At 50.2% G+C, this 27094-nt stretch overlaps 1 protein-coding gene across 2 annotated transcripts in view; it reads right to left on the bottom strand.

Annotated features, from left to right (window-relative positions):
• Positions 1-2793: 2793 nt before the first annotated feature.
• CORO2A (coronin 2A) overlaps positions 2794-27094 on the bottom strand; it is a 68416-nt gene continuing 44115 nt past the window's right edge. For both annotated transcript variants that reach the window (XM_033238007.1, XM_033238008.1), the window contains exons 3-12: positions 16159-16275; positions 13063-13212; positions 11319-11498; positions 10463-10579; positions 9275-9379; positions 8124-8220; positions 6937-7049; positions 6500-6590; positions 4889-5163; positions 2794-3235 (exon numbers count right to left, since the gene is read on the bottom strand). In XM_033238007.1, coding sequence (XP_033093898.1) covers positions 3104-3235; positions 4889-5163; positions 6500-6590; positions 6937-7049; positions 8124-8220; positions 9275-9379; positions 10463-10579; positions 11319-11498; positions 13063-13212; positions 16159-16275 — 1377 coding nt within the window. In that variant the 3' untranslated portion in view covers positions 2794-3103. The remainder of the gene's footprint in view (positions 3236-4888; positions 5164-6499; positions 6591-6936; positions 7050-8123; positions 8221-9274; positions 9380-10462; positions 10580-11318; positions 11499-13062; positions 13213-16158; positions 16276-27094) is intronic.

The following is a 27094-nucleotide window of genomic DNA, read 5'->3' as shown; positions in this document are numbered from 1 at the left end:
AAGATGGATGCCCACCAAAGCTCATCTCCTAATGCTGTCCTCATTCTCAGGAAGTTCCTGAGTCAACAGAAAGGGGACGCCCGGGGTATGGAATAAGGAGATGAGGGCATGCTCTGCCAACTGGCTGGGCTCTGAACGTGCTGGGCGAGTTCCACTACCTCAGCTCAAGAACATAAACAAAAACGTAATTTAAAAAACAGATAGTTTAAAAAAATATCTGATAAAAATTACCTATCCCTCTCCCTTGCTGTGAAATAATTTAAATAATTTATTCTAGATGTAAAAATTTAAAAAAAAGTTTGTTCAAAGACACCTGTGTCCTGTTTTTAAGTGTGCAGTCTGGGTCCTTCGGGGTGGAGAGAGCTGGCCAAGGAATGGCGCTGTGCAGAGGCATACCGGGAAGCTCTCTGAATGCAACCCCACCTCTACCGCTTGGCAGTCAGTGACCTTGGCATGATGTTTCTTCACTTCTCTGAGGCTAGGTCTTTGATTCTGAACATGGGGATTGGAATACCTGCCTCACCTGTGTTAGAATAGCATGTGTCAGTGAGTGGAGGTGGGAGGAGTTTGTAAACTGTGAAGTGCTAGCCACACAGGTGGGAAAGGTAAGCCTATCCTGTAGAGCTCTGCTGCCCTGGCAATGCCTGGGATTTGGCCTTCTGTTCTGGAGCACAGTAAGGCAATCTTGGCTGGCGCATCAGACGGGAGTGAGCCCCAGTGACTGAGTAAATGGAGAATAAGACAAGGAACATGAGCATCTGGCCTGTGCAGACAGACAAGCAGAATAAACCATGGCTGAGGAAGGGGCATACAGGGGCACTGAACCCCCATTGTGCTGCAGCTGCGGTTCCCAGAGATGTTGAGGGAGGGCTTGGGACAACACTTCTAGACTTTTAAGGAGCCACCAGCCAGGACTTAAGAGATCTGGGTTGAGTCCCAGCTCCTGTCTGGAGCTTGCTGTCCTCTTCATCTTGAAACAGGTACACATGCAGTCTGCCATCCTCACTGTACTGCAGGTCACCTGTGGAGCAGATATGAACATACAGGCCCTACTCTGGAGATTCAGCTTCAGTTGGTCTGGAATGTGGCCAGGGCATCTGTATTTCCTGCATGCTCCCAAGGGGATTCTAATGTACACAGCTTGGGTTGAAACCTACCAGGCTGGGTGGCCTCCTGCAGTCCCCATCTCAGCTCCAGAATCTAATCGCCCTGTGCAATGGAGATCATCTGCCCCTCCTTGGTAAGGATGGACCAATTTCACTTCTAATCATTCCCAGTCTCTTGGTGGACTATTGTATTGACCACTGAACTTTAGAGTAGGGCTCGGAACACAGATTCACTAAGGAGGGACAAATAAAAGCTTTCAGGCTAGAAGGGAACTTTGGGACCATCTGGTCCTACTTCTTTACCTCATAGAGTCATTTCAGAAGTCCTCCTGGTTAGGTGGCCAGAGGCTCTACTGGCATGCCTCCAGGGATGGGGGCCCCCTATCTCCTGGAGGACTCTTCTGTTAACTAGGGCTGAAATCTGCCCACATCATCCTGCAGGAGGCAGGCTGTGTACCTAAGGGTCTTGGTGGTGGCAGTCAGCAGTCATGGGCACAGCTCTGAAGTCTGTGTCCCTCCATAAGGGACAGCATCTACCCACATCAGGCTGGTTTCTGGTTGGAAAGGTTGGTTTGGACCTCCTGCGTGTGTTGTAGAATTGGGTTGAATGTCCCTGGCCCCTTGCCAGTGTCTGTTAGTTTCTGCAGCAAACCCAGATCACCCCACAGGTAGTTTTCCCTTAGGTCAAGGTTTCAGGTGGCAGATCCTGCAGACAGCAGCTTGTTCCAGGGTACCCCTTGTTCAGACGAAGAAACTGAGACCAGAGAGGGCAGGACTTGCAAGAGGTCACTGAGTAAGCTGGGGCACAGTTGAGGCCAGAAGCAACAGATTTCTACTCTGTGGGCTGAGAACTGCATCAGACCCAAAACAACAAAAAGACAGACCCAGAAAAGCAGGATCTCAGCCCAGCCCTGCCATGAAACAAGTATCACCTGCCTCTCTCTGGGCCTTAGTTTCCCCACCTGTAAAATGAGGAACTTGGGTCAAATCACTAGTTTTCAAAATTCTAAAAAAATTTTTTTTACTAGCAGAATTGTTTTTCATATTAGCCCAACATATACAATAAAATAAAAGGGAGCTATCTGGTTGGAACACAGTGTGGGGAAGGGAGACATAGCCTTCCTGCTTAGTCTCCCCCTATTCTCTCTCTCTCTCTCTTTTTTTTTTTTTTTTGAGATGGAGTCTTGCTCTGTCACCCAGGCTGTAGCGCAGTCCACAATCTTGGCTCACTGCACCCTCTGCCTCCCAGGTTCAAGCAATTCTCCTATCTCAGCCTCCTGAGTAGCTGGGATTACAGACACCTGCCATCACAGCTGGCTAATTTTTTCTTTCTTTCTTTCTTTTTTTTGAGATGGAGTCTCACTCTGTCGCCCAGGCTGGAGTGAAGTGGCATGATCTTGGTTCACTGCAACCTCCGCCTCCCAGGCTCAAGCGGTTCTCCTGCCTCAGCCTCTCAAGTAGCTGGGTTTATAGGCATGCACCACCACGCCCAGCTAATTTTTGTATTTTTAGTAGAGACAGGGTTTCACCATGTTGGCCAGGCTGGTCTTGAACTCCTGACCTCAGAAGATCCGCCCATCTTGGCCTCCCAAAGTGCTGGCATTACAGGCATGAGCCACTGTGTCTGGCCCAGTCTTCTCCTATTCTCTGGACCACAGTTTGAAAATCACAGACAGGTCAACCTAGGTCCTTCCAGCTCTAGTTTTCTACTGTGTTCCTTCCTCTTGAGAAGTTACAGCTCATCATGGACCCTTAATAACAGAATTCAACAGAAGGCATCATCTGAAAACAGTCAATTCAGAAACTGTTGTTGCAAGAAGGCAAATAGAAAAACGGCACCATGTCCCACTGGAATCTCTTTCAGCGATGGAGAGTTTTGTTTTCTGGTAAAAAATACAGAAATAGTGGTTGTTCTTGGGGGGACTTGTGGTTTGGTTCTAAACCTCCCCACGGAGCCGAGTGGTGTCCCTGAGGGTGAGGAGGGCAGAAGTCTCTGCTCAGAGCTGCTCTGAGCCCATCCGCAAGTTTTTGATCTCCAGTTCCAACTGTTTGGCCTGGACCTCTCGCTGGGTCAACAGCTCCCGGAGCCTTCGGATCTCCTCCTGTTGCCGGTAGAACATCTGCAGCAACTGGGGAAGAAAGATTGGAAGGCAGGATCACCAGGGTGTCAGAACACCAGCTGAAAGCTAAACCACTATCCCTCTTTGACTCAGAAATGTGGAGGTGGTTACATTAACATGGCTGAGGGCTGATGAGGCTGTCACTGCATAGATCTTTTACAAACACCTTGTTTTCTTCACCCCGTAAATGAAATTCAAGAAGACTGGCATGTTTCAGATGTATTTTGCCTCCAGAGATCCTCCATGAAATAGAGGAAAGGATGCCTGGCTCTGAAGTCTGGGGATTGGTGTTTTTGCCACCACTGAACTGTGTGACCTTGGGTAAGTTATTTACCCACTCTGAGCTTCCATTACTTTCTCTGGGAAATGGGGTCAAAAAACTGCCCTCGTCATTATCATAATTGTTGCCGCTGTGCAGAATGGGTGTTAGATGTTTAGTGATGCCCTAAGGGCCTTCGTTATCCACTGGAACGTTTTGACACCCCTATAAGGGTGGCAGTGCCAGTGTCCCCACTGTACCACTGTGGAAACGGCAGCTTAGAGACATTCAGTCTCTGGGTCTGAGACCCTAAATTAGTACTCAGCAGAGCCAGGATCAGAATCCATCTGTGAGATGCCAGCCTCTGTGTTCTTAGCCACTTTAGACTGACTTCCAGGGCTGTTGAGAGAATTCAATCACATGCTATATCAAAGTGCCTACCGCAGGATCTGCCACACAGTAGGCACTTAACAAATATGGACTTTGAAAGCACAGAGAATCCTATAATGTCAGAACTGGAAAAACTTTGATACCCACCAGGTCAAACCCTCTTCATTTTACAGATGGTTTCCCACCATCTTTCTTTCTTTCGTTTTTTTGAGACGGAGTCTTACTCTGTTGCCCAGGATGGAGTGCAGTGGTGTGATCCTGGCTCACTGCAGCCTCTGCCTCCTGGGTTCAAGGGATTCTCCTGCCTCAGCCTCCAGAGTAGCTGGGATTACAGGCACGCACCATCATACCCAGCTAACTTTTGTATTTTTAGTAGAGACAGGGTTTCACCATGTTGGCCAGGCTGGTCTCAAACTTCTGGCCTCAAGTGATCCACTCACCTTGGCCTCCCAAAGTGCTGGGGTTACAGGTGTGAGCCACTGCACCTGGTCCCCGCATCTTTTTTTTTTTTTTTAAGATGGTGTCTTGCTCTGTTGCCCAGGCTGGAGCGCAGCGGCATGATCTTGGCTCACTGCAACCTCCAGCCACCTCCCGGTTTCAAGCCATTCTCCAGCCTCAGTCTCCCGAGTAGCTGGGACTACAGGTGCGTGCCACCACGCCCGACTAATTGTTATATTTTTAGTAGAGATAGGGTTTAACTATGTTGGCCAGGCTGGTCTCGAACTCCTGACCTCATGATCTGCCTGCCTTGGCCTCCCAAAGTGCTGGGATTACAGGCATAAGCCCCCGTGCCTGGCCTCCCACCATCTTTATCTATGCCCATTATTTTGGCATAAGACGGAGCTCACTGCCTGTTTGTTGAATGAATTAACAAAATGAGTCAAGCAACCAGGCCAGGCCAAATAGATGGTTATTCTTCTCATGCCTCATTTTCTTCCTTCTTCTCAGCCTGGATCTGCTGCCCTCCACCCCAGCTGCCCCATGTGAAAGGCCCACCCCGTTCTCCTTCACACCTCATTTTCTGTCTTTGGTGGGGGGCATTCGAAAACATCAAAGCCATTTGTCAGCCAGGATTTCTTCTCCTCCAGCCTGTGCTCAGCTGCCCATCTTGGCATCTTCTCCTCCAACAGGGAGGAAGACCTCCAGCCATCTTCTGCAGCTAGCTTTTCTGTCTGGTTCAAGAGCCGGGGTGAGGCTGGGGCCATGGAATGGAAGACAGGTCTCTCTGCAGGCAGTGGGTGGGGTCTCAGCAGCTCAGAGCCAGGCCTAAGTGACACCAGGATTGGGTCTGGAAGGGAAGCAGAGCTGTGTGAGGACTGGGTGCCCATGGGAAGATGGGCATATAGGGCACCAGTGACACAGGCAGCATGCAGAGATACTCAGAGCCATGCAGATCCATGCAACAGGTGTGGGAAATACAGCTACATATGGACAGGCACGAAGCCACAGAGCAGGGCTAACAGACACAAATACCCACAAGTGCCACCCTCGAAGTGAAGCTTGTTTTGTAGGAACAGCACGGAGCCTGCACTGGAGCAGCCCCCAAACACTTCAAGCTCACGTGAGACCTTGCCCTTGCTTTGTAAGGACAGTCCCACCCACACTGCACCCGCCGTCTACCAAGTCCATTAGTTCTCTCACCACCTCCAAGAAGCAGGGGAGGCTGGCATCACGGCTACAGATGAGGAAACTGAGGCCCAGGGAGCAAAACCTACTTAAGGTTATCCAGAACTAGGACTTGGCACTGGTCCCCGTCCCCCAAGGCAGAGGCTCTTCCAGTACACCAGGAGGCTCACTCAGCCACTGGGGTGGGGGTGAAGGAAGTTTGGGGGGTTGGAAGGGAGAGGGAGCAGCTGCTTCCGCTGGGCTGCCCTCATGTTGGCAGGAGCGGGAGAGTGGCTCAGGACAGGCAGAGCAGGCAGAGGGACCTGGGTGCGTAGGAGTTGCTGCCTGGAGGACTTCCTGGGTCAAGAAGAATCGAAAAAGGCCAGACACGGTGGCTCACGCCTGTAATCCCAACACTTCCCGAGGCAGGTGGAGCACTTGAGGTCAAGAGTTTGAGACCAGCCTGACCAACATGGCGAAACTCCATCTCTATTAAAAATACAAAAAATTAGCTGGGCATGGTGGCACGTGCCTGTAGTCCCAGCTACTCAGGAGGCTGAGGCATGAGAATCACTTGAATGCGGGGGTGGGGTGGAGGTTGCAGTGAGCTGAGATTGTACCACTGCAGTCCAGCCTGGGCAACAAAGCGAGACTCTGTCTCCAAAAAAAAGAAAAAAAAAGAAAAAAAAAAAAAAGAATTGCAGAGCTAGGGGTGGGGAACGGGGATGGGGAGTCTGGCTGAGGTGGTCCAGGCACCCCGCATAGCCCCAGAGTGTAAAGAAGCTTTCCATGGGGCAAAGTCCCTTGAGCTGGAGTTTCCTGAGCCCTCGGGTCAAGCCCCCTGACTTCCTGGACCTGTATGTGACCATGCTACCCACTGCGGACTGAAGGTCAAGGGCATGGCCTCTGAGGTTATGAGAGAATAAAAATCCAGGCCCAACGCCTCTCAGGTGCTTGGGGCCACTGGGCACTCCACGTTCCTGCCACATTTGTCTGGGCCTCTCCTCTGTCTTCCTCACCTTGATTCATCCCGCTGAGCCACTCCTGGGCCGTCAGGGAGGGCTGGGCCCCTGCTGTTGGAGGGTATATGTCCTCTTGGTAGGATTCTGACTGCAGGAGAAATCCAGACAGTGAGGAGGGTGGTAGGGTAGGCTGCTCAGATGGGAAGAGCCCTTAGAGCTGGGAGTCCAGGCTCTCCCCAACCCCTGCTGAATTGAGGAAACCGAGGCCCAGAGAACAAAGGGACTTGCCCGAGGTCACGCAGCAGCTCAAGAACAGAGGTGGGCCAAGACCCAGGATTCCTGACGCCCACTGATGTCACCCTGGCTGTGAGAAAGTTCGCTCTGTGGTTGCCCCATGAATGTGGACTCCATGCTCTGGTACCGGACAGCCCTGGATCTGTCTTCTCCAGGACAGATTCCCCACCTCCCTCCCACGCGGTCCCCACTGCCCTTACCCGCCGGGGCACAATCATGGAGATGGGCTCGATGAGGCTTTTGGTTGTGATCAGCTTGTAGAAGCGGAAGATCTCGCAGGAGGACACGTCAAGTCCTCTCTTTGGCATGACACCTGCAGGCAGTTAGGGAGGGCCAAGAGGTTCTGGCTGGGCTGGGGCCACAGTGCAAGGGCCAAAGCCAGGATGCACACCTGGACCTGAACAGAGGCCAGCCTCCTCCCAGAAAAGAGCTCAGGGACAAACACCTACACTGGACTGGGCCCTATGCTGGGAAACAGAGTTGAATTAATCAGACTCTTCACCTTCAAAGATTTAAATTATTTTAGCTAAACTATTTTTTCTTTCTGAGACAAGGTCTCACTCTGTTGCCCAGGCTGGAGTCCAGTGGCACGATCATAGCTCACTGCAGCCTCACACTCCTGGGCTCAAGCGATCCTCCTGTCTTAGCCTCCCAAGTAGCTGGGACCACAGGCATGAACCTCAATTTTTTTATTTATCTGTAGAGACAGGAGTCTGACTTTGTTGCCCAGGCTAGCCTGGAATTCCTAGGCTCAAGAGATCCTCCAGCCTCGGCCTCCTAAAGTGATGGATTAGCTGAACTTTTATAGGCAGTTTGCTCTGCTTAAGGGTCTCCATCTCCATCCCCACAGCTCCTGTGACCCAAATGCTCTCAATCAAACTACTCCAGATTCCTTTTGAGTAGGGTTAGCATGGTGCATCTTTCTCCAGTCCTTTACTTTTCATCTAGCCATGTCTTTATGTTTAAAGTGGGTTTCTTGTAGATTACAGAAATATAGCTGGGTTTTTATCCTCAGACACACTTAGAAAGGAGCTGAGGACTGCTTCCTGGAGGCTCTTTTAGGTCAGCCCTTTCCATCTCTGCTCTTGTTGCAACTGCTTAACCTTGACCTAGAACACATCCCTCTCTCCTCTGCTGGGCTCCGCTTCCTCTTTCAGTTCCTCCAATGTTGCCTCCTCTGAGAAGCCTTCCTCAACTTCCTCCTTTGTGCTGCTGCCCACCTCAAGTACAGCCCCCATAAGTCAGAGTGTTGTTATGCTGTTTCTCCTCCCATCTGACTCATCCCTGTCTCCCCAGACCCAGCACTGAAGCTCTGACCCCGATTCTCCTTCCTGGGTCTCCCGAAGTGCTGGGATTACAGGCATGAACTTCAGTGTCCCTCACTCACCGATCCCCTTCTGTGGGTTATAGGAGCGGTACTCAGTCAGGTAGCTCAGGTGAGGCTTGTCGGCGCTCACCTCGTAGTAGCGAATGTTGCCATCTCCCTGAGGAGGAGGAGGAAGCGGAGGGTGAGATTCAGAGCTGGATCTCATCAGCTCATCAGCAACCCAGCCATGCAGCAAAAACCTGGCTTTTTTTTTTGATGATCGGCAAACCCATCTCACTCAAGGGAATACCAGGAAACCGGGGGCCCTGTCACCAAGGCAGGAGGGTGATGGGGGGGATCTTCATCTTATTTTATATTTTGTCTTATTTTTTTGAGACAGGGTCTCACTTTATTGCCCAGGTTGGAGAGCAGTAGTGCAATCACAGCTCACTGCAACCTCCTGGGCTCAAGCCATCTTCTCGCCTCAGCCTCCCAAGTAGCTGGGACCACAGGTGTGTGCCCACGCCTGGCTAATTTTTTATTTTTTCATTTTCGTAGAGATGGGGTCTCACTATGCTGCCCAGGCTGGTCTTGAACTCCTGGGCTCAACTGATTCTCCCACCTTGGCCTCCCAAAGTGCTGGAATTATAGGCATGAGCCACTGTGCTGGGCCCAGGCCCTTATTTTAAAATTCAGTCCTCCCCCACCATGACCCAAAGCCCACCCTTGTTCCTCTAAGACAGAAGCTCTGGGAAGACAAGTCCAAATCCCGCTCCTATCTGAGAGCAGCAGCAAAGGTCAGAACTGGGGTGGCCTCAGAGGTCATCCAGAAGGTCTTACCATGGGGGACATTTCTGGTTGTCATAATGACTTGGATGGAGGGGGAGAGATGCTGTTCTTGGCATTGGTGGGCAGGAGCCAGGGCTGCCAGATATGGGATAGTCCTACCCAGTGGAGACCTGTTCTGCCCCCAGTTCAGCAGGTGCCGCTGCTGAGAAACACCAATGGTCCCCCCATATCTGGGCCTGCAGTTGGGAAGGGACAAGCTCAAGGTGTCCAGCCAGAGCCCTGGCTCCAGGTGTTCTTAGGGGGCCAGGAGGATGGGAGGGCTTCCTTCTCACAGGGGACGAGTGGCCTGCCCATCCCTGCCCCGTGCTCCCAACAGCCCCAGGTTGCTGTCTGCCCCTGTCTCAGGGGTCCAGGCAGTCACCTCCCTCCCGTGCCAAGCCGACCTTCCCCACCACGTAGAGCATGCTGGTGTCTGCGTCATAGAAGGGGAACAGCACGCCCGAGGAGCCGTCCAGGTCCTCCTCCAACAGAGGCACAGAGAGGTCATCCTGCAGGGGAAGGGGAGGCAGGGAAGGCCTGGGTCACTCCTGGGGGCCCTCAGTGGTGCTCCCAGAGATAAGAATTCCTGCCATGGTGCTCTGGGCGAGAGTGTGTGTGTCAGAGAAAAAGTGAGATTTTTTTCTATGTGTGTGCTGGGGAAGATGTCCCTGGTTCTTGGGTTCCAGTGTGTGGGCTACTCTCTGGTGGAGATGACATCTTAAAGGCACTAAAATGCTGCTGCCACCTATTTTGTGAGCTCTCTGCCCTTTACAAATCACTTTTTTTTTTTTTTTTTTTTTTGAGACAAGGTCTAACTCTGTCACCCAGGCTGGAGTGCAGTGGTGCGATCACAGCTCACTGCAGCCTCAAACTCTTTGGCTCAAGCGATCCGACGTGCACCACTGCACCCAGCTGATTTTCTGCAGAGATGGGGGTCTTGCTGTGTAGCTCAGGCTGGTCTCGAATTCCTGGCCTCAAGCGATCCTCCCACCATGGCCTTCCAAAGTGCAGGGATTACATGCACGTACAACCATGCCTGGCCATAACAAATCACTTTTGACACACCTGATCTCATTCCAATCTTCCCCTACCTGTTTTTTAAAATTTATTTTAATAGATGAAGGAGACTCAGAGAGAAAGTGTGATTTGTCAATCTTTGAAACTCCTGTCAAATGCTCCCTCAAAACACTACCGCCAGCTTGGCCCTCACCTCGCCCCACTCCACCCTCAGCTGTCCTGATGAAATCTCCCCAAATTAGTACCACATTTGCTCCAGGTGCCCCCTCTGCCCAGATGGCCCTCTCCTTCTCACTTCCTCCTAGTCGTGGTCCCAGACTCAGCTACCTCTCCTCCTCTAGCGCAGGGCATCCCCTGGATCCTGACCCATCTCCCTAGAGTGGCAAGATGCACAGGGTCTGGGTTCATCCGGGGCTATCGGCATCTCCCTGCTATTCATCCCCGGATCCCCAGCACCTGGCAGTCTACACTAAATGTGTGAGACATAAATGGGTGTCTGAATGAATGCATGCATGAATGAATGACGCTGGCTCTCAGCTGAGGGGTGATGGTGAGGGATGGGGTGCAGCCCTCACCTGGTCCCACAGGGCCACCTGCCGGTTGTTCCATCGGGATGTGCCCGTGGACATCAGCTTCTTCAGATTCCCCAGAAACAGCACCTTGCTGGCCCGGTGCCCTTTGTAGTTGGCCTCCTGGAGGGACATGTGCAGTTGGTATTGGAGAAACACTGGAGGGGGTTTCAGGGGGCAGCTAGGGTTTCTGGCCTCCCTGCTTTGCTTATGCTGCTGCTCTACTTGGAAGGCCTCCCTTTCTCGCCCCAGCTCTGCCTGGAGATTCTTCCAGGGGCACCACCTGGATCCCTGTCATCCACATGGAGTCTCTCCCGGCTATCTTTGTTAAGAGTTATTTTTCTGAGCAAGAACAGAAGCAAACTTCTGCCCAGCTCCCTGTTTTTGCTGAAAAAGTATCAGGCACCCCTACAAGGGTGGGCACTGCCACCTGGCCTGTCTTATCTAATCCTCAGAGAGGAAGGACTAACAGCCCATTGTTGCAAAGGAGAAAACAGAGGTCCAGAGCAGGAAGTGCTTGCCCAAGGCTGCACAGTGGCTAAACAGTGGTATGGTCGGCTCTCCTGACCCCCTGGCCAGAGCTGAGGCACGCCAACAAGCTTTGGAGTCAGACAAGGTTCAGACTCCAGCTCTCCATGTGGGTAAGTCATTTCATCTCTCAAGGGCCTCAGTTTTCACACCTACAAAATGGAAAGGGCATATCCCACCTGCCAGCAATCCCGAGAGGACAGACGGGGGTGCTGCCTGTGAAGGCGTGGCCCAGACGCTCACAGCATCACTGTCCTGTTCTCTGAAGCCTCCCCCGTCCCCACTCTGCCCCTTGCTCCTCTGAGCCTGAGCCAGTCCCTGGCCCAGCACTGACCTGGAGGACGGTGCCTGCTCGGGGGTCGATAACCCGAATCTTGCGGTCTTTGCAGGTGGTGGCCAGCAGGCTGCCGTTGGTGTTGAAGGACATGGAGAGGATCACATCTTGGTGACAGCTAATTGTCCTCATGGGGCTTGTGATGACAGACTCCTTTGTATCCAGGTTCCAGATCATCACCTGCATGGCAGAGAGCCAACTCTGAGCACAGGGGCCACCCCGCCCCTGGCCCCCACAGTCACACGCTGGCCAGGATGCAGTGAAATACAGTATCCCCGGGAGGGTGGCGCAGCTGGCAGCCTGGCCAAGAAGCCTCGGTGGGAGGATGATGTGCAGGCTGAAGCTGCTTGTGGCAGGAGGGAGAATCTCAGGGCCAGGCTGTCTAGTGGTGTAAAGGAAAACGCCACCTGCCTCTGAGCTACAAAACATCCATGCTGGGAGGACCCCAGGGAACCAGCTAATCCAGGCGGTTTCAGTTATTAGCAACAGTTTGTGCCTCCCACACACCAACAGGGCTGTATGTTTAGCTGCACAGGCTGTGCATGCAGAGCTCCAGGGCAATCCATTCCTATAGCCTAGGACGTGATTAGTGCCCCTTGAAGTTGTGTACAGAACAACCAGCACAAACACATGCAGCAGCTCTGCAGACACCCTGTACAAACAGATGAGAAAGCGCTTCAGATCGGAAGAGTAAGGGCCCAGGTTCCCTCAGTGCTCCCCACAACCATTTTAGTTATTTATTTTTGAGACAGGGTTGCCCAGGCTGCAGTGCAGTAGCATATCATGGCTCACTGTAGCATCAGCCTCCTGGGCTCAAGTGATCCTCCCACCTCAGCCTCCTGAGTAGCTGGGACTACTGGCACATGCTACCACACCTGGCTAATTTTTTCCATTTTTTTGTAAAGACAGGGTCTCACTATGTTGGCTGGTCTCAAACTTTTGGGCTCAAGTAATCCTCCCACCTCTGCCTCTCAAACTGTTGAGATTACAGGTGTGAGCCACCATGTTCGGCCCCCACCTTCCTTTTATCCATCACAGAGGGTCCCGAGGTGCCTCTGTAAATCCCTGTAGTGTCAAAAGGAAAGAACTGAAAGGCCATAGCTATGGTGCCACCAATTCCATTTGTGTACAGATTGGGAAACTGAGGCCTAGAGAAGTCAAGGCACTTTCCCAGGCTATACTGCAGGTCAGAGACTGAGTCGGAAGAGAATCGAGGTCTCCTGTACTGTGGGTCCCAATCTACAAAGTCTACCACCTGCATGCTTGGTTGTCAGTGGAGCAGGGTGAGGGGAATGATTTGCTGGGCAGTGCCATCCCATCCCCTCCAGGCAAGCTGTAATGAGTTGAACAGGGTCCCCCGAAAACTCACATCCACCTAGAACCTCAGAATGTGACCTTATTTGGAAATGGGGTCTTTGCAGCTGAAATTAGCTAAGATGAGATCATAATGGATTAGGTGGGCCCTAGATCCAATGACAGGTGCTCTCCTCTTCCTATAAGGAAGACGGACACACAGAGAGAAGGCCGTGTGAAGACAGAAGCAGAGCCTGGAGTGACGCAGCTATCAGCCAACTGGGAGAGGCACAGAAGGATTCTTCCCTAGGGCATCTGGAGGGAGCTGGCTCTCCCAAAACCTTGGTTTTCCATCTCTGGTCTCCAGAATTGTGACAGAATAAATTTCTGTTGTATTCCAGTTCGTGGGAATTTGTAGGGGCTGCCCCAGAAGAAGAACACCCAGACTCACCTTGTAGTCATAGCCCGCACTGAAGAGGATGTTGGCGGCCGTGGGGTGCCACTCCACCAGGCCCACTCTGCGCGCGTGGCCCACGAGCTCCTTCCTGCAGGCCGTGAGGTTCCTGGTCAGCAGCTGCTTGGGGATGCTCCAGATCTTAATCTGGCAGGGGAGACATGGCCCAAGGGAGCCTCAGCCAGGGCACCTTGGCACCGTCACCAGCCTAAGCCACAGATCTGGCAGTGACCAGCAGAAGGACCAAGGGAGCTCTCTCCATAGTCACCTCCCACTCAGTGGCTATGGGCACTGAGGGGCAGTGGAGAGGCAGCTGAGGGTCCTCAGAGGGACAGGGGCTTCCCCAAGCTCCTCCAGCCCGAGCAGGGGTCAGTGCTGACCAGGGATGAGTCTAGGCCTCCAAATCTGCCCTTGAGAGATCTTTGTCACCCTGCTGGCCTGAGGTGGTGGGCAGGTGGCTGGGTTTCAGGCCTCCTAAGCTAGGATATCCCCCACAGTACAGTGTTCTACACGCTTCTTGTCCCAAAGGCCCAGGGTAGAGCCTCAAACGCCAGGATGAAGGGTTTAGGCTGCATCCTCAGGGCACTAGGGAGCCAGCGAGGTCTCTGGAGCAGGGCAGGGACAAACTTCTTGCTTTGCAGGTGCAACCCTGGATGGCCTGCAAGAGGAAACTCTGAAGGTCAGAAGGCTGGACTGGATGGGGTCAGAGGCCTGTATTTCATGGTGAGGGCCTGAGGAGAGGCACTGGGACTTCCTTCCAGAGTAGTGTTGTCTGAAGATGGAGGGGGCTGCCATGGTGGAGAGTAAGCTCCCTGTCACGGAGGTATACAAATGGAGTACAAGGCGAGCTTGGGATGCTGCTGACTTGAGCTTCCTTATTGGTTCTGCAAGGTTCTCTGGCCCCTAGTTGATTTTACACACTGTTTCCCTTAGAGTTATACAGGTTTTTCAGGTAGACGACTTTGCTTTCAATTCAGCAAATATTTATTTCCTGGTCATCTTGGATTTAAAACCAGGAAGCCAACTCCACAAAAGTAGTGCCAGGTTCCAGATACTTCGGTTTGGTGAGGGCTCTCACTACATAGAACCCCAGGAGGAAGACACACTGTGAACAGGTGTGTTTGGAAGATGCAGGTACCACCCACAACACTGAAGCAGAGAAGACTCCCCAGTGCTAGAGGAGCAACCGTGTCCTCCAGGCCCTGAACGCAGGGAGGAACAGGAATGAATTCACTCCATAAATTCACTGTGGGCATAGCTTCGGGGAGAAAAGCCCCTTCCTTCTTCAGTCTCCCAACAGTTATGTCCTGCCCTGGGGCATCGGGGAAGGGACAGTGGCAGGCAATGAGGCTAGCAAGAGATTTAATAAAGATCTTGATGGGAGACTTCAAAGCAGTTCTGAAAAGGCAGGTATTACAAAAGTGGGGACAGTTTCAGATATCTGACATCCTGCCAGAGGCCCTGTACTCCCTAGGGACAGGGCCAATTCTCACAGGACCTGACTGTCCCTTTGGTAAAATCACCTCGGCAGACACTGTCCTTTACGTTCCTCAGCATCTGCTATATGGAAACCGACACAAATCCTCTTTGAATTTTCTGCTTTCCTTTCCTGATGAACTGGTCTGCTTCTTTTGATCTAACTGAAGGTTCTGCAATACATTCTATTGCCCATTTTGCCTTGGCTGCCAGGTAGCTCTTAGCTAAGCTAGGAGCTTGGCTGCTGCAACCCCTCTTAGCCATCATTTCTAGTATTTCCTCACTTTCTCCATCTGTGGCTGCTGCTCTTTAAGGATGTGTCACGGCACATTGGAAACAGAATGGGCTCTGGAATCAGGCCTCAGTCTGAAGTCTGGCTCTGCCTCCCACAGGCTGTGAAACATTAGGCACGTTGCTGTACCTCTCTGATCCTCAGCTTCTCCATTAGAAAAATGTCCTACCTTGTGGGGTTGCTAGGGAGACTGTGAGACGATGAGCATGGTGACAGTGAGGAATACAGTGGCTCACAATAAATGGTGATAACAACTTTTATCTTTATTTTAATCATCTGATCATATCTGTGAATTATTATTATTATTATTATTTTTGAGACGGGGTCTCGCTCTGCCGCCCAGGCTGGAGTGCAGTGGCGTGATCTCAGCTCACTGCAAGCTCCGCCTCCCGGGTTCACGCCATTCTCCTGCCTCAGCCTCCCGGGTAGCTGGGACTACAGGTGCCTGCCACTACGCCCAGCTAATTTTTTTGTATTTTTAGTAGAGACGGGGTTTCACTGTGTTAGCCAGGATGGTCTCGATCTCCTGACCTTGTGATCCACCCGCCTTGGCCTCCCAAAGTGCTGGGATTATAGGCGTGAGCCACCGCGCCCGGCCATATCTGTGATTTTTAATTTTTTAGTAGAGACAGGGTCTCACTATGTTGCCTAAGCTGGTCTCCAACTCCTGGCCTGAAGTGATTCTCCCACCTCAACCTCCCAAAGTGCTGGGATTACAGGTGTGAGCCACTGAACCTGGCACATCTGTGGTTCTTGTCTTAAGCCATACCCATCATATTTTAGAAGTGGGCACGAAATGAACTATAAATAAGTAACACTGCACATTGTTGGGGTAGGGATGATAACCCTGGTACAGAACACAGGCTCAAAAAAGTGAGTGAGACTGAAGCTGCTGGAATGGTTTTAGTGTCCACATTCATCCAAGGCCCTCACAGCCTTTTACAGCTCGCTTCTTCACTGTGGGATTAAGTGGAACATCTTTTCTGATCACCAGAAAAATGCCTCTTGTAGCCTTTTATAGTCCCCCAAAAGGATAGGCTTTCCCATCGGAATATACATTTTCACTGGGCTTTATTAGCTGGGTGGAGCTATTATGCCCATTTTATAGGTGGGGAACTAAGGCCCATAGAGAGGAGGGGTGGTGCCCCTAGTCCTACAGCACCTAGAACGTCTCCTCCTCTACCTAACATAACACCTCCCCACACAGTGACCTCAACTCCGCGATGGACTCAGGGGCACCAGAGCCAAGAACAGGTACCGTTCCACCCCACCCACCCCAATCCCACTCTTTAGGAAGGGGAAGCCCCTCAGGGGCTGACACTCACTGTGGCATCTTCAGAACAGGAGGCAATCTCAAAATCATCAAAAGGGTTCCACTTGACGTCCAGAACGTTCCCTCTGTGCCCGCAGACCTTTGGGTAGTGGGGGTCCAACTTCCCTGTCTGCAAGACAGTGCCCAGGAGGGTTGGGGAGGAAGTGGATTCCACATTAGCATCTGGACAGTCACATAATCAGTCAGCAACCAGTCAATAGGAACATGTAAGGGACAGAGCTGGGTGTGAATCTAGGCCTTACTACTTATTCCCTGTGTGATCCAGGGGAGTTACTTCACTTCTCTGAGCTCTGATGTCCTCCTCAGTAAAAGGGAGCAATCACAGGTATTTCACAGGTTGGTGTGAGGATCATGGGAGGGAGGTCTGGCACTGTGGCTAGCACATGGCAGATGTTCAATAAAAGGGCATTTCCCCACATACACTGCTGGCGGGCATGTAAAATGGTGCAGCTCTTTTGGAAAATAGTCTGGCAGTTCCTCAAAAGGTTAAACGGTTCCCACATGACCCAGCAATTCTACTCCTAGGTCTATCCCCACGGAAAATGAAAAGATAAGTCTATAAGAAACTGGTTCACCTAATCCCAGCACTTTGGGAGGCCAAGATGGGTGGATCACCTGTGGTCAGGAGTTCGAGACCAGCCTGGCCAACATGGTGAAACCCTGTCTCTACCAAAAATATAAAAATTAGCCAGGCATGGTGGCGCGCACCTGTAATCCCAGCTACTCGGGAGGCTGAGGCAGAAGAATCACTTGAACCTGGGAGGCGGAGGTTGCAGTGAGCTGTGATTGCGCCACTGCACTCCAGCCTGGGCAACAAGAGTGAAACTATGTCTCAAAAAAAAAAAAAAAAGAAAAAGAAAAAGGAAAGAAACTGGTTCACCAATGTTCACAACAGTATTGTTCATAATATCAAAAAGTGGAAACAACCCAAATGCCCATCAAATGAAGGATGGACACACAAAATGCAGTACATTCATGCAGCGGAATACCACTGTCCGCAAAAAGAAGAATGAGGTACTGGTCCCTGCTACAGCATGGATGAACCTGGAAAACACTAGAAGAAGAGGCCAGGCACAAAAGGCCAAACGTTGTGTGATTCCACTTAGATGATGTTCCAGATGTGGTTTCATTACCTGAGCACATTAATGCATCCCCCTGGTACCTGGTATCCGGAACCCTAAGTAATGCATATGAAAAATGCAGAACAATACATTCATGGAGACAGAAGGCAGATTCCGGTTGCCTCAGGCTTGGGAAAAGGGGCAATAGGGAGTGACTGCTAATGGGTGAGGGGTGTCTTTTTGGAGTGATGAAATGATTTTGAAATTAGGTAGTGGTGACAGTTTATTCACAGTATATTCACAGCCTTGTGAATATACTAAGATCCACTGAACTGTACACTTAAAAATGGTGAATTTTCCAACATGGCAACATAGCAAAATCCTGTCTCTACAAAAAATAAAAAAATTAGGCCTGGTATGGTGTTTCACGGCTGTAATCCCAGCACTTTGGGAGGCCGAGGTGGGTGGATCCGGAGGCTGAGGCAGAAGAATCACTTGAACCTGCGAGGCAGAGGTTGCGGTGCGCTGAGATCGTGCCACTGCACTCCAGCCTGGGCAAAAGAGTGAGACTTCTGTCTCAAAAATAAATACATAAATAAAGAGCCAGGCGTGGTGTTGCACGCCTGTAGTCCCAGCTACTTGGAGGGCTGAGGTGGGAGGATTGCTTGAGCCTGGGAGGTCAAGGCTGCAGTGAGCTGTGATTGTGCCCCTGCACTCCAGCCTGGGCAGCAGAAGGGGACCCTGTCTTAAACAAAATACAAAAAACCAAAAATGGTGAATTTTCTGGCATGTGAATTCTATCTCAATTACATAGAAGGGTCTTTTCCCTCATTTTCCCCTTTCCTAATGAGAATTCCTATATAGATGCTGGGAGGGACATACAGGTCCCCCAGCCCATGCCACAAAGCCCTGAAGCTATTTCCAACTCCACCAACAGACTTGGATTTCTTGAGGTCATAGAGAAACCACACCAGTTCATTCACAGAACCCTGGACTGGCAGCGACCAATCCATTCATTTTGCATATCACATTGCATGGCCCTGGCAGAAGAGGGACCAGGACCCAGGCCCTCGGCTTGCCAATGCAGCCCACATCCACCATCTAGTCCCAGGTTCTTAAGCTACCCACCAGAATGCTCTCCCAACCATTTTTATATCTAAGTGAAAGAGACAGCTGAGAAGAAAACTGGCCAACATCCATCCATCCCACAAATATTCCCGAGGTGCCCAGGGGACAGGTACTGTTGGAGGGGCTGATTGCAAGGTGAACACACAACATAGTCCTTGGCTTTGCAGAATCAATAGTCTCAGGATTTTTTCTAGAGGGACTTTCAAGAACAAGGTGGACTCAGGGAACACCCAACCTTCTCTTCCTCCATCACCTCCCCATCTGTGTAGAGAGAACACTGTACTTTTTTTTTTTTTTTTAAAGAGACAGGGTCTTGCTCTGTTGCCCAGGCTGAGTGCAATGGTGCAATCATGATTCACTGTAGCCTGGAACTCGGGGTAAAACAATCTTCCTGCCTCACCCTCCCAAGTTCCAAGCTAGAACTACAGGCGTGCCACAAAGTTCAGCTAATTTTTAAAATTATTTGTAGAGATGGGGTCTTGCTATGTTGCCCAGGCTGGCCTCAAACTCCTGGGCTCAAACAATCTTCCCACCTTGCTCTCCTAAAGTGTGGGATTATAGGTATGGGCCACCATGCCTGGCCTATACATACATTTTAGTAGCTCTGCAAACAGAGGAGGTGGTCCTGTGCCTCCCTCTGGAAATACTCTGGCTAATCCAGCTCTCTCCCCTCAGGAAAAAGTGATCAGACACCTCCCCCTAGACTGGATCCCCTACTGGAGGGGACAACGCTATAAAGGACATTATTTAACAAATCTGAACAAGAACGGTAGATTAAAGTATTATCACAACATTAAACTTATAGAAGTTGATAATGCACTAGGGTAATGTAAGAGAATATTTGTATTTTTAGGAAACACAGAAGTATTTAGGGATAAAGGGCTAAGATGGATGTAACTTACCCTCAAATGGTTCTGAAAACAAAAAATTGTACACACACCTACACATTCACAGGGAGAAAGAGAACCAAAAAAAGGGAAAGAATGTGGACTTGTGTCCTTCGTTTGTGATGTACATGGAGGGAGGTGAAAATTTTCTTTCTTTCAAGTGGTCTCTGCCTCCTTCACAGCAGGACAGAGGAGAGAGGTACATGCTTCCTGCCCTGCCCTGGCAAGGCGGTACCTGGAGCTACGGTCTTGGAAGGACACTGCACCTACAGGCTCTGGCCCAGGTCCCCATGGGACCAACGCTTAAGCCACTAACCGTGCTTTTTTTTTCTTGTTTTGATATGGAGTCTCATCTTGTTGCTCAGGCTGGGGTGTAGTGGTGCGATCTCAGCTCACTGCAACTTCCACCTCTCAGGTTCAAGCAATTCTCCCTGCCTCAGCCTCCTGAGTAGCCGGGATTACAGGTGTGTGCCACCACGCCCGGCTAATTTTTGTATTTTTTAGTAAAGACGGGGTTTCGCCCTGTTGGCCAGGCTGGTCTTGAATTCCTGACCTCAGGTGATCTGCCCGCCTTGGCCTCTCAAAGTGCTGGGATTACAAGCTTGAGCCACTGCGCCCAGCTGCCAGTGACCTCTTGCTTAGCCTCCAGGACATCCTGTACATTGTCCTCAAGGTGAGTTTTCAAAAATTAAAACCTGAGTGTGTTGTGCACCTGCTCAAAATTTGCAAGCCTCTTTTTCCTCATCTGTAAAATGTGAATGAATAATAATCTCTTCCTTGCAGGATTGTTGAGAGTTAAATGAGATACTATGCATGAAGAGCCCAACAGTCAGATGTTACTATAAATGCTCAGCAACAGAAGCTATTATTATATGTATACGTACGTATATTTGTATGTCAAAACTGAAAAAAAAAAAAAAAACTAAAAGGAATGAGCCAAAATGTTAATCATGGTTATATCTAGACGGTGGAATAAATGGCTGGCTTTAATATCGTTGTCTTTTTTTTAGCTATGTAAATTTTGCAATTTAAAAAGGTGTTTAAAAACAAAAATACAGATTTTCTGAAAACATTGGTCCATCCAGGATTAGCCAAAAACTTCTGTTATAAAACTGTAGTTCCTGAAGGGCTCTAGAGACCAGGAATGGAGCCCACAGCTGCACTGCCTTATCCTGCACCTGTGGCAGGCATCTCGAATGGATCCCAGCACCCTCTCTTGGACCGCAGACTTGGGGAAACCCAGCATGGAGCAGGGACTCGCCCAGGGTCACTGCGAAGGTGAGGGGCAGAGCTGGGCTTGAGCCCAGGCCTTTGGCCCCCCAAGTGTAAGCCTGGTGCTGTACTTCCTGTGCTCTGGGGGAGCACCAGTGCTCTGTGAGTCCATGCCCTGGTCTCCTTCCTGCACACAGCCTTTCCTTTCTCTTGGATCGTTTCCTGGGTCGAAGGCCAAGAGCAGTACTGTGTCTTTGACTGTGGGGCACTGATTGCTCTCAGGGCCTTTATCTCTAGACTCTGGCCCACAGCCATGCTCCAATTTCTGCAGTGTGGTTTCTCAAGAAAAGCCAGAAGAGCTGATTGTCAGGCTGCCCTCGGGCTGACGGGAGGCAAACTGCCCAGGAGCCTCATTCAGACCCACACCTCCCACCTCCCACAGACTCCAGGAAGGTGCCTTAGGGTTAGGCGTGGCTCAGAGGGCCTAGCCCTAGACAGCTTCTCTTCCTTCTCAGCCTTCTCTTCCTTCTCAGCTGATGAGGGAAGGTGCTGGATCACACCCCAGCCCACCCCACCCCTCCTCTCTGCCCCACCTCTCCTGCCCTGCCTTGGGTTGGCAGATTGCTCTGCTTCTAAAAGGGTTTTACGTTGAGGACCACAGGCAGGAGCAGACATTAGCCAGCCTGGTGGGCTATTGACTGAGCTGCTAAAAGCCTGTCAGGGGCATTTATCATCAGGAGGCCATTTCCACCTTCTGCCCATTAGACCAGCACTCAGCCAGAAACAGGCTTCTGATGGATGGGGTGTACAAGCTCTAAATCAGGGGAGACACACCTGCTCCCCTCACAGACCCCACAGAACCCTAGCTTGGGCTGCTCTGCCTGGAGAGGCACCATCTCCAAGTCTCCAAGGGGTTGCCCTGGGGCAGAGGGGGAAGACAGGACAGAAGGACCCAGGAGAAGCCAGGCAGGTGGGGGACCGGATTGGGGACGCTCTAGGGCAGACCTCCGTTGCCAGAAAGGCAGACGTTGTGAGGCCACTGTCACAACCCTCAGCACTCAAGGGAGCAGCTGTTTCTACAACAGCATCATAGTCACGACCTCAAATGAGCATCCCAACAGCTCAGGGTGGAGACTGGGAGACAGGGGTGGCAGGATGGGCAGAGGGAGGACACACAGCGTAGCAGAGGTGAAGCGGGCAGGCAGACGCCGGCTTCCAGGGGTGGAATCCCTGCCACATCCCTTACCACGGTGCGGCCTTGGGCAAGTGACCTCAGTTCTCTATGCCTCAGTTTCCTTGTCTACAAAATGACAACAGTAGTAGCACCTCATTCACAGTAAAGCACTGAAGACAGGACCCGGTACTTGCTAAGCGTACGTGCTCAGTACATTAGCCAGGAGAAGCTCGTCACAGCTCATTACCATTACCCAGTTTCATTGTTGCTCGGTATGTTTCAGGGGCCAGGGGATATACTCCCTGAGGGGGCAAACTGTTCTGCTGGGGGACTCCCATCCTTTCCTACACAGCAGTGTCTCCAGGCCCCTCCGTGAATGAACTGGTGGCTTGATTGTTTTCCTACTGGTGAACGCAGGCAGCTGGATCAGACATGTTCCCATGTCTATAAGAAATAGATTTTAAAGTGCTTTTTGACTGGGCACAGTGGCTCATGTCTGTAATTTCAGCACTTTGGGAGTCCAAGGCAGATTGCTTGAGGCCAGGAGTTCAAGAGCAGCCTGGGCAACAGGCCCCATCTCTACAAAAATTACAAAAATTAGTCCGGCGTAGGGATGTACACCTGTGGTCCCAACTACTCGGGACGCTGAGGCCGGCCGGAGGATCACTTGAGCCTGGGAGTTCCAGCCTACAGTGAGCCATGATCATGCCACTGCACTCCAGCCTGGGCAACAGAGTGAGATCCTGTCTCAAAGAAAAAAAAAAAAAGCTTTTCTTTAGAAACCATAATCTAGGGAGTCATATATGTGCCAGGCCCAGTGTCAGGTGCTTTGATCGTATTATTTGATTTACCTCCCAACCACCCCAGGACATAGTACAAGAATTCCCCATTTACAAGCGCAGAGGGCTGGGGGCTCAGAGAGGTTGACAATCATGTACTAAGGACAGCAGAGCCAGGACTGGGAATGTTTCCTCTTACGGCCTGGTCTGCTCTTGCTGTCCTCACACCATGGTTATCATCAAGGACCCATTCCTTGAGTATGTTCTTTTCCAGGCTGGACAAGCTCCTAGAACTGGAAGAGACTTCCAAAACATCAGACTAGCCCACACCCTGTCTTTCTAGAAGGGGAATTTGTGTGGATGGAACAGATATGTGCTATGGAAGGCTCTGAGGTTCCAAACAGTTGGCTAGGACAGGGCATAGAGGGCTTTGATGAGATAGGCAGAGCCTTATCTATAGGCAACAGGGAGCCCTGGGAGGCATCTAAGCAGCTGAGTGATGTGGACACACATCAGCTTGAGAAGGGTCAGGTTGGCCTTGGTTGTTTGTTTGTTTGTTTTTTGAGACAGTCTTGCTCTGTCGCTCAGGCTGGAGTGCAATGGTGCGATCTTGGTTTACTGCAACCTCTGCCTCCCAGGTTCAAGTGATTCTCCTGCTTCAGCCTCCCAGGTAGCTGGGACTACAGGCATGTGCCACCACACCTACCTGATTTTTTATTTTTGGTAAAGACCAGGTTTCGCTGTGTTGGCCAGGCTAGTCTCGAATGCCTGACCTCAAGTGATCTGCCTTGGCCTCCCAAAGTGCTGGGATTACGGGTGTGAGCCACTGAGTGTGGCCTGTTTTTGTTTTTGTTTTTGTTTTTTTTCTTTTTCTTAAATAGAGATGGGTTGTGACTATGTTGTCCAGGCTAGTCTCACATTGCTGATCTTAAGTGATCTTCCCATCTTGGCCTCCCAAAGTGCCAGGATTACAGGTGTAAGGCACTGTGCTGGCTAAGGCTGGCCTTGAAGAGCATGGCAGTGAAGTGCCTTTCCCAGGCACCTGAAGGCCACGGTGTCCATTACGCCCTCAGGCCCACGTCCCCTCTGGCCTGTCTACTCCCAGCAGGGTTCCAGGGCTGACCCCCAGGGACTCTGCCTGCTCTTGCTTTCATTCCTCCCCACCCTCCACACCTCACAGCAAAGTCCACCTTCTTCACCCCCTCTCTGGAGTGACTCTGCGGCAGGCTGGGCCCCAGGTTCAGGAGCACAGTCCTGGCCTCTCCCCAGCCTTCCCCTGCTGCCTTTGTTTCCCTGGGTACAGTCCCTGGTTGCCAAGGCTGCAGGTTGCGAAACTCACCTCCAGCCTCCCTCTAACCAGTTCACCCTGGGTCACAACAGGCAAGAGGGAGGGACCCTGCCTGCAGTGTCACTCCCTCTGGGACATCTGAAACTGCCTGGGGCAGCCCAGCCCCTCTGAGAAGACTTCCTGGACTCTGTGGCAAGGCCAGACATCTCCCAATCTCAATGCAATATATGTACTTCATTAAATCATTAGCTAGCTTGTCCCTTCCTTGTTCTCACATCACTCGCCTACTGATACCTCTCTGTGCCTGGCACGGAATATAATCCTGGTAATGAGTAGAAGCTGATGCAAATCAGCACCAAACCTCAGGAGCCGCAGGTCAGTGAAGTGAGAGCAAGGCCGCAAGGCCACACCCAGGTCTCGGCTCCCATTCGGGTCCTGGACACACTGCACAGGGTCCTCTGGGAAGTTATCTTCCTGAGCCTCAGCGACCTCATCTGTGCAATGGTGCAAGATCCCCTATAAACAGGGCTAATGTTCATAAGTCATCAGCATAATCACTCCAAGCCTGGTTACAACACAATAAAGAGCCTCTAAGGCCTGTCTGTGCAGGTAAGTGCTCTGGGATGGCACCTGCACAGTAGTACTGGATGTGGTTACTTAATAAGAAACATACTGGCCAGGTGTGGTGGCTTATGCTTGTAATCCCAGCACTTTGGGAGGCTGAGGCAGGAGGATCCCTTGAGCCCAAGAGTTTGAGACCAGCCTGGGCAACATAGTGAGACCCCATCTCTATTTATAATAAGAAAAAATAAAAAAGAAACATCAATCAAATGCAAGATGTGGACCCCATCTGGACTTTGAGGCAAACAAACTACAAGCAAAGTGGCATGTATGTGGCAACCAGGGACCATTTAACATGAATTAGGAATCAGGTGACACAGGAGTTATTATTAATGTGATCCTGGCATTATGGTTATGTCAGAAAATGTTCCTGGTTTTAGAATTGCATACTGACATGGGGCGGGGGGCGGGGGGCAGAGGTTGAAATGACAAAACGTCCAGGATTTGCTTTAAAACACTTCAGGGAAAAGGGATGAGTGAAGCAGGAGGGAAAACTCTTGATACTTCTAGAATCTGGGCTGAGGAAAGGTCATCATATTATTTTTATCTACTTTTTTTTTTTGTTTTTGTTTTGAGACAGAGTGTCGCTCTGTTGCCTGGGCTGGAGTGCAGTGGCCGGATCTCAGCTCACTGCAAGCTCCGCCTCCCGGGTTTACGCCATTCTCCTGCCTCAGCCTCCCGAGTAGCTGGGACTACAGGTGCCCGCCACCTCGCCCGGCTAGCTTTTTGTATTTTTAGTAGAGACGGGGTTTCACTGTGTTAGCCAGGATGGTCTCGATCTCCTAACCTCGTGATCCGCCCAAATCGCAGATAAACAATTAATTTTTCAGTATAAGTAGGTCCCATGCAATATTTTACTTACACCAAAAATTTGTGAAAATAGATTGACAGTTTCTTATATGGCTAAACATGCAATTCCCTAATGACTCAGCAACTGCACTCCTGGCCCTTTATGCCAGAGAAATGGAGACTTACTTAAATTCACCCAAAAATATGTACACAAATGTTTGTAACAGCTTAATTTGTAATAGCCCCACACTCGAAACAACCCACTAGCTTTCAGTGAGTGAATGGTTATATAAACTGTAGTGCATCCATACCACAGAATAATATTCAGCAATAAGAAAGAACACAGAGGCGGGAGTGGTGGCTCATGCCTGTAATCCTGGCACTTTGGGAGGCTGAAGTGAAAGGATCACTTGAGCTCAGGAGTTTGAGACCAGACTGGGCAACATCATGAGACCTCGTCTCTATTGGAAAAAAAAAAAAAAAAAAGAGGCCAGGCAAGGTGGTTCATGCCTGTAATCCCAGCTCTTTGGAAGGCTGAGGCAGGCAGATTAACTGAGGTCAAGAGTTCCAGACCAGCCTTGCCAACATGGCAAAACCCCATTTCTACTAAAAGTATAAAAAATTAGCCAGGTGTGGTGGTGTGTGACTGTAGTCCCAGTTACTTGGGAGGCTGAGGCAGGAGAATTTCTTGAACCCAGGAGGCGGAGGTTTCAGTGAGCCGATATCATGCCATTGCACTCCAGCCTGGGTGACAGAACAAGACTCTGTCTCAAAAAAATAAATAAATAAATAATTATTTTATTTTATTTTATTTACTTTATTTATTTATTTATTACTTTATTTATTTATTTATTTACTTTATTTATTTATTGCATACTGACATGGGGCGGGGGGCGGGGGGCAGAGGTTGAAATGACAAAATGTCCAGGATTTGCTTTAAAACACTTCAGGGAAAAGGGATGAGTGAAGCAAGAGGGAAAACTCTTGATACTTCTAGAATCTGGGCTGAGGAAAGGTCATCATATTATTTTTATCTACTTTTTTTTTTTTTTTTGAGACAGAGTGTCGCTCTGTTGCCTGGGCTGGAGTGCAGTAAATAAAAAAAGTAAATAAAGTAAATAAATAAATACATATAAATAAATAATAAATAATAAATAAAGTAGATAAATAAATACATATAAATTTAAAAAAGAAAGAAGGAACATACAATTGAGGCCAGGCACAGTGACTCACACCTGTAATTCCTGAAGTCTGGGAGGTTGGGGTGGGTGATCACTTGAGCTCAGGGGTTCAAGACCAACCTGGGCAACATAGCAAAACCTCACCTCTACATAAAAAATATACAAAAATTAGCTGGGTGTGATGGCATGCACCTGTCGTTCCAGCTATTTAGGAAGACTGACGTAGGAGGATTGCTTGAGCCCAGGAAGTGGAGGCTTCAGGGCAGCAGTGAGATATGATCATGCCACTGCACTCCAGCCTGGGTGAAAGAGCCAGACCTTGTCTCAAAAAAAAAAAAAAAAAAAAAAGAAACAAACAAAAATCCCAAAAAACATGATCAATACTCAATATATGCAGCAACCCAACTGAATTGTGAGAGAATGACACTGAGTGAAAAAAGCCAAGCTGAAAAGGTTACATATCATATGATTGCATTTATGTAACATTCCTAAAATGGGAAAAGTATAGAAATGGAGAGCGAGTTAATTGCCATCTGGCGTTAAGGAGGGAATGGTGGTGGAGGGAACAGATCTTTGTGATGATGGAATGTTCTGTATCTTGACGGTATTGATGCCAATATCACAGCAGTGATACTGTACTGTGTACTATAGTCTTATAAGATGTTACCACTGGAAGAAACAGGGTAAAGGATACACAGAATTGCACTGTACTATTTCTACTATGATGTCAAAATAAAACTTTTTATCCGCCCAAATAAAACTTTTGGCCGGGCGCAGTGGCTCAAGCCTGTAATCCCAGCACTTTGGG

Source organism: Trachypithecus francoisi, unplaced genomic scaffold (genome assembly GCF_009764315.1).
Source record: "Trachypithecus francoisi isolate TF-2019V2 unplaced genomic scaffold, Tfra_2.0 Lachesis_group16, whole genome shotgun sequence".
Lineage (NCBI taxonomy): Eukaryota > Metazoa > Chordata > Mammalia > Primates > Cercopithecidae > Trachypithecus > Trachypithecus francoisi.
The sequence above is the reverse complement of the archived record's forward strand: the minus strand, read 5'-3'. Positions and strand labels throughout refer to the sequence as shown.